Here is a 10,486-nt window from a genome sequence, read left to right on the forward strand (position 1 = left end):
TCTCAGAAGCCCCAGGCCTCTAGGGATGCACAGAACCAAGCTTAAGCTCCTCCTTCTCCCCAAACTGGAAGATTTCTGGCAACCTCAGGGAAGGATTTTGTATTTTGTCTCTTGCTTTTCTTTAATAGCAAACGAATGGAAAATGCAGAAAACCCTGTGCTCAGCAAAACCTCCCTCTGTAGGAAATAGCAGGAAACCACGTTCCAGGCCAGCTTAGGTGTTTCTGGAGCCTCTGATGGTTACGTAAGGCCTGATGGCCCAGCCCAGGCGAGCTGCACCCCAAGCTTGGCAAGCCCCTCACTTTATAAGCCCTCTGCTTTAGCTAGTTGGGCCCCAGCAGGGCACAGGCTTTCTCTTTGTAATACTGACTCCTTCTTATGCCCCTTCTCCCCTGGCCCTGGGCTCCTTTTTCATAGAAAAACAACCATTTCCATGATGAACTCCGCGTGGAGGCAGGAACTACCATGTATAGGCCTTTGCTCATCCATTGGAGGGGTGTGGATTAAGTGACCCATAGTTCTCACTTGGAGCCAGCATTCAATGATTCAATGATTTTTCTCTTGTAGGAATGTGTCTCCTGGTTGTTGAGTCTGTAGACCACGACTGAGGGGGAAAGTTTCCAGGCAGAGCCTTCAGGCCCCCTCCTAGTTGGCTGTGACTAATCCTGTCCTCTCTCCCCACCCAGCAATCAATCTCTCTCTCTCTCTCTCTCTCTCTCTCTCTCTCTCTCTCTCTCACACACACACACACACACACAGTGTCAAGCAAGCATGTCACATGTGGGTCGCCTTCCTTCTTTCATTTATCCACCCATCCATTCATCCCTCTGTCCACTCATTCACGTATTCCATGAACACTCATCGAACACCACTGGGCTTGGAGACACAGAGGTGACGGAAGCCCCTTCCTGCCTTGAACTTGCAAACTGGTGGGAGAGCAGCAGCATGCAGATCACACAGGACAGTACTGAATGCTAAGGTCTAGGGCAGTGGTAGGCCAGGGCCCAGGAGGACAAGACATTGCAACAGCATCTGGGACATATCTCTGCTTCTCAACTCACTCCCAGAGTGCAAGCATATCCCTGTGAGGCGCCTTAAGAACTTTGGAGTTGATCCCTTCAACCCTGTGCCAAGGTGAGTTGGCCAAAGTCATGAAGGGCACTCAAGTGAGGAAGCTGGAACCAAATCCAGGAATTCTGAATATTATCAAGCGTGTGATTCTTATCTTGACAACAGCACACAAATTAGCAAGGCTCTGGGCTCTAAAATAAGACAGGGTGAGAAAAGCACTCAGACCTCATTGTAGAATTCTAGCACCAATGTCATCATCTACTTCAACCTCATCACGGCAGGCAAAGAATGAAGACATAGACTGTTCCAGTCAGCTACCCAGTGTTCTCCAGCTAGGAAGAGGACAGTGACTAGATTTCTAGTCTCTAGGACTGCAGTCTGGTCTCTGGCAATCTCTTGTTCAAGCACATCCCCATTTCCTAGAACTTTCCTTGGGAGGTCTTAAATCTGAGTGCCTTGTTGTAGCACACGCTGTTGTGCTAGCAGACAGGGGTGAGCTCATCCCCCGAGGCGGTGTGGCAGGAATGCCATGGCAGCCTGGCTTCTGTTCTACCATCTGAAATCATGGATGAAAATAGCTTGCCTGTGGTGTATTGATACCTAATACTCTATCATCAGATTGAGGAAAACCATTAAGAGTCTGATTTCCCTCCAGAGGCCTAAGAATTGTCCCAAGGCCAAAGACAGTGGCAAACAGCAATGAGGCCCTGGTTTCCCTTTCTAGCTCTCCTCACGCCAGAGGCTGCACCTAGCTGGTCTGCAGGCAGCATTAGGTGGCTCCCTGGGACTGGTGACAAGAAGCCTGCTCTCTGGTCTGAAGAATGGGCTCAGACTCAGATTGTAGAAACATCTGGCCCTCCTGGAGAATACATAGGAAACAGCACAGGATGGGAGGGCCCTGGGATTGCCCTGGAACTTCCTGTGGGCAAAGGGGCAGAGGCCAGGGGACTGGGCTGGTATGAGCTGGGAGTGACTGTGGCTTGTTCCAAATGAGACCTCAGACACTGGTTAATGTTCAGACCAGGGCAGAACTTTTCTCCTGTCACATGTAGAAGGAATGCAAACTTTTCTCCTGTCACATGTAGAAGGCAGAAATGTGCACCCGTCTCCTGCAGCTTGTTGCTGACTCAGGGCAACCAAGAAGAGACAGAATTCTAGGCTCTCTAAACCTCTAGCCCTGCCCAGGCTGCAATCAAGCTATGCCCCTTCCCCAGGAGAGCCTGGCTCCCTGTGGACATTTTGCCCAGTGCAGCCCACCATGGTGCTCAGCCACCTCTCCTCATACCTTTGCCTCTACTTTGCTTTAGGGACCAACTTTCCTTGGAAGGATAGTATAACTGTGACAGCACAGGGATAATACTCTGGGCCAGTGGCTTTTCCAACTTGAGATCCAACATCAGAATCATCTAGAAGGTTTTTAAAAGGGCTCCATCCCTATAGTATCTGACTTGATAAGTCTAATAAATTCCTTGGAGACACTGATGCTGCTGTCCAGGAAACCACACTTTGAGAACCACTGTGCAAGGTATGACTGGGTGAGGAGGGGACAGCCTCAGTAAACATAGCCAGAAAGGGCTTCCCTGGGGAGGTTTCATTCAGCCAGGACCTGAACAATGAGGAAGAGCCAGCCATGCAAAAGTCTCCGAGTCCCTTAACCATTCTATGCCATTGGCACTGGGGCAGTCTGGTGAAGCCTGTGGACCTTTTCCCACACTGATGTTTTTAAGTACATTAAAATAATACACATAGGCTGTGATCTAATAATGGTTACAACATACAGTTTTGTTTTGTTTGTTTGGTTTTTTTTTTTTTTTTTGCAGTTTTTGGCCGGGGCTGGGTTTGAACCTGCCACCTCTGGCATATGGGGCCGGTGCCACAGGTGCCCCCCCAAATAATACACATAGGGTTAGAGGAAAATAGTTAGATTGAAATCCAGCTCAATCTGTGGACCTCCTGGTTAAGAACTTCTGGGGAAGGAGTGAGTGTTTCAGGAAGAGGGAACAGCAAGTGCAAAGTCCCTGGGGTGGATGGACTTGGCAGGTTGGAGGAAAGGATGCCCAGGGCTGAGCTCAGTGGATATAGGGAGTGACGCAAAGGCTAGGACCTATGGGGTATGTGACATGGATGGCTCTAGTCTGTGTTCCCAGTGTGCTGGACTCCACTGGGACTTTCAAACAAGGCAGGGTAGTGAGCAGAGTTATATTCCAAAAGATAACTGGATGGAACTGGTGTCAAGGGGAGAAGAGGGAAGGCAGAAGACCCGTGAGGGGCTGTGGCAGGCCTCCAGGTGACACACAGGACGGGCTCTTTGACTCAGAGCAGGGAGAGGTGCCTGCCGAGTCAAGAGGGACCTTGGAGGTGTAACTGAGTGAATCACCTTGTATTGGACACAGGCCAAGACAGGGGGGACAGGGCTTAGGGGTTTCTGCCTAGTACTGACTCTGTTACTAATTTACCCTGTGTCCTTGGCCCCATCGCTTCTGCTCTCTGGTCCTCAGGCTCCAGTGAGTTAAAGGAGGCTTTGGACCAAGCTGTCATTCTCAGAGTCTATAAGGGTTCGGTGCCGGACCCAAACCCTCTGGCTACGGCGCTGTTTGCCTGGGGAGGTGATGCTCACCGCCGCGGGCGCCCGAGTGGTTCCCCAGCCCCGCCTGCAGGCCGCTCCCACCGCGGAGGTGGCGGTGTGGGGAAGGGGACGGCCACCGCAGCCAGGTGGCCTGGTGCCTCCGTCCAGCTGCCAGCGCCGGCTCCGCGGGCCCAGCAGCGCTCGCGGGGGAAATAAGAGCAGGAGGGAGCCCCGGCGGCCGGGCCGCAGGCAGGGCTGGCGCCTTCCTTCCCCTCCCTCCTCTCCCCTCCTCCTGCGCCTCCTCCTCCCTCTTCTCTCTCTCCTCCTGGCAGAGCAGCTGGAAAAAAGGGACGGGCAGAGGGGCAGACAGCGGCGGGCCGGCTCCGCGCCGCCGGCCAACACTTGGAAAAGTTGCCCTCCCCTCAGTCTCCCCGCCGGTGCTCGCTGGGTCCAGGGCCGCTGGCGCCTTGCGAAGGGGGCGCCCCCAACCTACTGAACACCTGTTGGTCCCTACGGGGAAAACGCCTTTCCCCCTCTTCACTCCCACCGCTCTTCATTCCGTGCTGACCTTCCCAAAACTGTAGACTGGGGATTGCCTCTGGGATGATGCATCATTTAGTCAATCAACAAACTGTATTAAAAAACCACTCCCTGGACTGAGCCTTGGAGAATACACAGATTAGGACCCAGTCTCTGTCCTGGAATAGCAGCACACAGGGTCAAGGTGGAGACAGCTGTATGCAGTGTGAAATGAGCACCCATTGTTGGCCAGGTTTTTGAGATACATTATCTCTAACCTATTTATGCTAAAGCGACAAGATAAGCAGAATTTTACAGTTGAGAAGACAAAGATAATAGATGGATGAAATTTACATTTACAGTATGTAAAACCCGCAAGCGGTGAATATTTTAGAATCCATGGAGATTCCTACAAAACTCGCCAGAATGGCTACAATTATTGATTAAAAAAAAAAAATCAAGTGTTGGTGAGAATGAGGAACAACTGGGATTTTCCTACACTTCTGGTGGGAGTGTAAACTGGTACAAACACTTTAGAGAAATGTTTGGCAGTGCAGATTAAAGCCAAATATACAAAATCTCCAAGACAGAGCAGAACTGAGTGTTGATAGCCAGGGCATGTTCGAGCATGTTCATAGCAACTTTATTCATAATAATCCCAAACTAGAAACAACCCAAATGTTCATCAACAAGAAAAAGGGTAAATAAATTCTGGTATAGTCATACAATGGAATCCTACACAGCCACGGAAAAGAATGACTTTAAACTATATACAACAACACAGATGAGTCTCAAAGACATCATTTTGCATAAAAGAAGCTAGACACAAAAGGGAATACACTATCTGATTCCATTTATATGCAATTTTTAAAAATTATTTTTTATTAAATCTTAACTTTGTACATTGATGCATTTATGGGGTTCAGGATACTGCTTCGATATACAATGTGAAATGCTTACATTGAACTAAGTAACACATCCATCACAATTATACTCATTTCTTAATTGTTTTGGGATGTACCATTGCATCATGCACATTAGGTGAGGTCCCCCCAAATGCCCTCCCTCCTCCCATATCCCCACTCTCTCCCCTCTCTCTCCTCTTCCCTTCTACTTTTGGACTATAGTTATGTTTTGCCATTCTTATGAGTGTGTAGGTGGTTATATATTGATTTCATAGTAGTATTGAGTACACTGGATTCTTTTTTTCCCATTCTTGAGATACTTTACTAAGAAGAATATGGTCCAGCTCCATCCAGGTAAATATAAAACATGTGAAGTCTCCATCTTTTTATGGCTGCATAGTATTCCATGGTGTACATATACCACAATTTGTTAATCCATTCATGGGTCAATGGGTACTTGGGCTGTTTCCATGTCTTGGATATTATGAATTGGGCTGCAGTAAACATTCTGGTTCAAATGTCTTTGTTGTAAAATAATTTTTGATCATCTGGGTATATACCTAGTAGAGGAATTGCAGGATCAAATGATAGGTCTACTTTTAGTTCCTTGAGTGTTCTCCAAACTACTTTCCAAAAAGGTTGTATTAGCTTGCATTCCCGCCAGCAGTGCAGAAGCGTTCCCTTCTCTCTGCATCCACGCCAACATCTGTAGTTTTGGGATTTTGTGATGTGGGCTGATCTTACTGGTGTTAGATGATATCTCAAAGTGGTTTTGATTTGCATTTCTCTGATGATTAAGGATGGTGAGCATTTTTTCATGTGTTTGTAGGCCATGCGTCTGTCTTCATCAGAGAAGTTTCTGTTCAAGTGTCTTCCTACATAGAAATGGGGTTATTTATTCTTTTCTTATTGATTAGCTTGAGTTCTCTGTAGATTCTAGTTATCAGACTTTTGTTGGAAGCATAACCTGCAAAAATCTTCTCCTATTCTGAAGGTTGTCTGTTTGCTTTACTTGCTGTGTTCTTGGCTGCACAAAAGCTTTTTAGTTTGATCAGATCCCAGTAATGTATTTTTGGTGTTGCTTCAATTGCCCGGGGGGCCCTCCTCATAAGATATTCTGCCTGGCCAATTTCTTTAAGTGTTTTCCCTGCACTCTCTTCTAGTACTTTTATAGTTTCATGTCTTAATATATGCAATTTTAGAAAAGAGAAATTGACTTAAGGGGACAGAGATCAGAACCATCTTGAGAGGTTACTGACTAGAGGGGACACAGGAGCCTTTGGGGGGCTGGAAAGCTCTAAATCTTGATCAGGGCAGTGGCTACACAGGTGTGTACATGTGTAAAAATGAATCAAGCTCCACCCTGAAGATTCACACGCCAAATGTAGATGTTATATCTCAATTCAAATAAAGCCAAATAAACAGCTCCTGCCAATGAACAAGGAAACCATAGGAAACACAAATGTTTAATAGGGAAAGGTCATAAATTGGCAACTTACAGAAAGAAAAATCTTAATAGCTAACAAGTATTTGAAAAAATGCTCAATCTGACTAGTAATTAGACAAATATACATTGAAACCAGATTCCATTTGACATCTATTGGCTTAGCAAAGCACGTTCATAGCAACTTTATTTGTAATAATCCCAAACTAGAAACAACCCAAAGTCCATCAACAAGAAAAAGGGTAAATAGGCTCGGCGCCCGTAGTACAGTGGTTACAGTACCAGCCACATACACCGAAGGTGGCGGGTTTGAACCCAACCGGGCCTGTTAAACAATGACAACTGCAACCAAAAAATAGCCCAGCATTGTGGTGGGCGCCTGTAGTCCCATCTACTTGGGAGGCTGAGGCAAGAGAATCACTTAAGCCCAAGAGTTTGAGGTTGCTATGAGCTGTGATGCCACAGTACTCTACCGAGGCGACATAATGAGACTCTGTCTCAAAAAAAAGGGTAAATAAATTCTGATACAGTTATACAATGGAATCCTACTGAACAACAGAAAAGAATGACCTTAAACTGTATATAACAACAGTACCATGTGCTGGCCAGGGGATATGAGGAGGTAGAGGTTGGCACACAGCTGGGGGCCGTGTAACTAGATGGCTCTCAGCCTGCAAGCAGTCAGGCCAGCAGCCCTTCATGATAACAAGTGAGTGCCCACCTTGGGACCTAGAGTTCCAACTCTCAGCTTTTATGCAAGAGGACCTGTGCAATGATGTGTTCACTGTGGTATTTATGGGAGTGCTGAGTTGAAGGCAACCTTGGCATTGATGGGGGCAAAGCTGAGTAAAATGTGATGAGGACACACTGTGGACTGCTGTGCAGCAGGTAGAAGCAACAAACTTCCAATTGCAGTATGTGCACAGATGGATCTCAAATAAATAAACAACAGAACTAGATCTCTGGGCTCCGTAGCTAATGCCTGCAATTCCAGCACTCTAGGAGGCCAAGGCAGGAGGATCACTGGGACTCAGGAGTTGGAGACAAGCCTGAGCAAGTGTGAGAGCCCATCTCTACTAAAAATTAAAAAAAAATTGCTAGGCATTTTGGCATGTTCCTGTATCCCACTTACTTTGGAATCTAAGGCAGGAGGATAGCTTGAACCCAGGAGTTTGAGGTTGCTGTGAGCTAGGCTGACACCATAGCACTCTAGTCTGGACAACCGCATGAGACTCTGTCTCAAAAAAAAAAAAAAAAAGAACTAGACTGATTGCAAATACCATGTATGTAAGTTACCACTCCACCAAACACATAACAGCTCTGCTCATTTTATGAGGACATGCGGTCTCACAATTAAGTTTGAGAACTTGCCACCATGCACTTACCTTGACAGCACTGTACAAACAGCTCAGTAAGGTTTCATCACCTTGGTATATCAGGGTCTCACAGCTGTGTCGATGTGTGGAGATGTCTTATTGAGTGGTGTTCATTATTATTGTTGCATTTTCTTTTTGTGATAGTGTGAGAATGTTGGAGCTTGAATTGAAGCAATGAACGTACATTTGTAAGTTTCTTGTTAAACTTGGCAAGAATGGTCCTGAAATCAGAGACATGTTAGTTCAAGTTTATTAGGATAATGGCATAAATTGCCATGAAGAAAATGGCAATTTAAAGAAGGATTAAATGTTTTTCTGAAGGGGAGAGAAAGTGTCCCCAATGAAAGAAAGAGGTCAGGGCAGCCAGTAATGACCAGGATTGACAAAAACATTGCAAAAATCCATCAAATTGTGTGTCAAAATCATCAGCTAACAGTGAGAAACAGCAGACCAAGTAAACATTGATAGAGAAACAGGAAAAATTCTTTTTTTTTTTTCATGGTTAAAGACTGCTTTATTGGTGGCAGTTAGTACAAGTCAATAAATATTGATCCCCAAAGAAGAGCTCAGTTACTCATCAGTTTACTGGTCCATACAGAGCTAAATGAAAGTGAACCACGTGATCACTGGGATGACTGAAGTCAATCCTGCTTCTTGGGAAATGAAGCCATAGCCAGCTGATATATGGCATATGCTGTTCCACCAACTGTAAGAACCATGGTGACTCTATATAGGAGGGCATCAGCCAGCCCACCCTTTAGGTGAACTGGAATCCCATTATCCTCCTGAAACAGCTTTTGCTTCTCTGGAACTTTATTTTCAAAATGCCTGTGTGAAGCAGTGCTTATGGTCCTCTGCGAAATCTGACGGAGAGCCAACAAATTCCGCAGCATCTTGCCTCAGTTACTGCCCACCAACCGCGACTAGGAAAAATTCTTAACTGAAAATGTTGGCCAATGTGTGGCTCTTGCATCACGACAGTGCACCAGCTCACACTGCACTGTCTGTGAGGGAATTTTCAGCTACTAAAGAAATAACTATATTGGAACACCCTCCCTACTCACCTAATCTGTTCCTCAATGACTTTTTTCTTTACCAAAAGATAAAAGAAATATGGAAAGAAGACACTTTGATGACACTAAGGACATCAAGGGTAATACGATGACAGCTTGATGGCCATTCTAGAAAAAGAGTTCCAAAATTGCTTTGAAGGGTGGGCGAGGTGCTGCTGCCGGTGTCAGTGCATAGCTTCCCAAGGGGAGCACTTTGAAGGTGACCAAAGTGATACTCAGCAATAAGGTATGAGGTTGAATTTGTGAACTTGTCAGACAAATTCAAAGGCAAACATTAAACATCTGAGTGGGTGCTTAAGGGGGACAGAGAGGAGAGTGAGACTAGAGCCTGGGGGTAAAGGGAAAAAATAAAAGAAAGAAATAAAGTAAAACAAAATATTCTACTTCGAGAGAGAAGTAAAAATAGATGTCTAAACCAGGATGTGTATATGCATGTTCGTAGCCACTTTATTTTTAAAAGCAAAGAAGTGGAAACAACCCAAATGTCCCTAAACAGATAAATGAATGAACAAATTATAGTATAGCAATACACCATGCCACTCAGTGATAAAAAGGAAAAACCAACAATACAGGCAACAACATAGATAATGCTCAAAATCATGAGTGTTGAATGAAGGAATCCAGACTGCATGATTCCATTTACATAAACATCTAGAAAATGCAAACTAATCTGTAATGACAGAAAGCAGATAAGCAGTTGTCTCTGGAGCAGAGAGAGACAGGAGAAAGGGATTGCCATGGAGCCTGAGGAAACTTTTGGGCGACTGATAGGTTCATTATCTTGAGTATGGTAACGCTTTCTCAGGTGCATGCACGCCAAATCTCATCAAAGTGTACACTTTAAATATGTGCAGTATGTCGAGTAAAGCCATAAAAAAAAAAGGAGGAGGGCTTTGCATTACTAATGATAATAACATATCTGAACTAAAGGATGTAAGTAACCCTTTCTAAATTAAAGGATATCATTAACTTTTGCATGTGAAAGTTAATAACTAAGAAAAAAAACCCTCAAAAATAAATAAAGCAGAAAACAAGGCTTGACGTGACCTGTCTAGATCTCACAGCTAAGACGCTGGCTTGTAGAGCCAATTCTGTGCCTCAGCGTTTGCATTAGTTCAAGATGCTTTAGAGGCGCTAGCATAAGAGAAAATGCCTGTCTGTTGTGGGGGCACATACCCCTAACCCTCAGGAGGTGTCCTTGGAAGAGGCACCAGGGACTCAGAGACTGGGGGGCAAGGCCCCTCTAGCCCTCTGCATTCAGTCCGGGAGAGGTTGCAATGCTGAGTGAAGTCAGGGAAGGCTTCCTGAAAGAGATGAAGCTGAGTTCACATAAGTGTTTGGCCTAGAGCAATCCCTCCCTGAATGTTATCTATTTAATATACTATACCAGAGAGAGGAGAATGGAAAGGAAGAGGATGTTCCCGGTAGAGGGAGCTGCACCCTCAAAGGCAGGAGGGCATGTCAGAAAGCCACCGATGATTGACTTGGCTATGACAGTGTAGTGGGACAAAGTACAGGATACCTCCTCTCAGG

The 10,486-nt window shown here is 45.6% G+C and overlaps 1 protein-coding gene across 1 annotated transcript; it reads right to left on the minus strand.

Moving 5' to 3' along the window:
* Nucleotides 1-8,365: 8,365 nt before the first annotated feature.
* Nucleotides 8,366-8,804, minus strand: LOC128579684 (cytochrome c oxidase subunit 7A2, mitochondrial-like). The gene has a single exon (XM_053581678.1). The coding sequence runs from the start codon at nt 8,771-8,773 to the stop codon at nt 8,522-8,524; it is 252 nt and encodes an 83-aa protein (XP_053437653.1). The 5' UTR covers nt 8,774-8,804; the 3' UTR covers nt 8,366-8,521.
* Nucleotides 8,805-10,486: the final 1,682 nt, after the last annotated feature.

Source organism: Nycticebus coucang, chromosome 2 (genome assembly GCF_027406575.1).
Source record: "Nycticebus coucang isolate mNycCou1 chromosome 2, mNycCou1.pri, whole genome shotgun sequence".
NCBI classification, from domain to species: domain Eukaryota; kingdom Metazoa; phylum Chordata; class Mammalia; order Primates; family Lorisidae; genus Nycticebus; species Nycticebus coucang.

Coding starts and splice junctions, on each gene's coding strand:
- LOC128579684 (XM_053581678.1), bottom strand. CDS start 8,773: ATGCTGCGGAATTTGTTGGCTCTCCGTCAGATTTCGCAGAGGACCATA.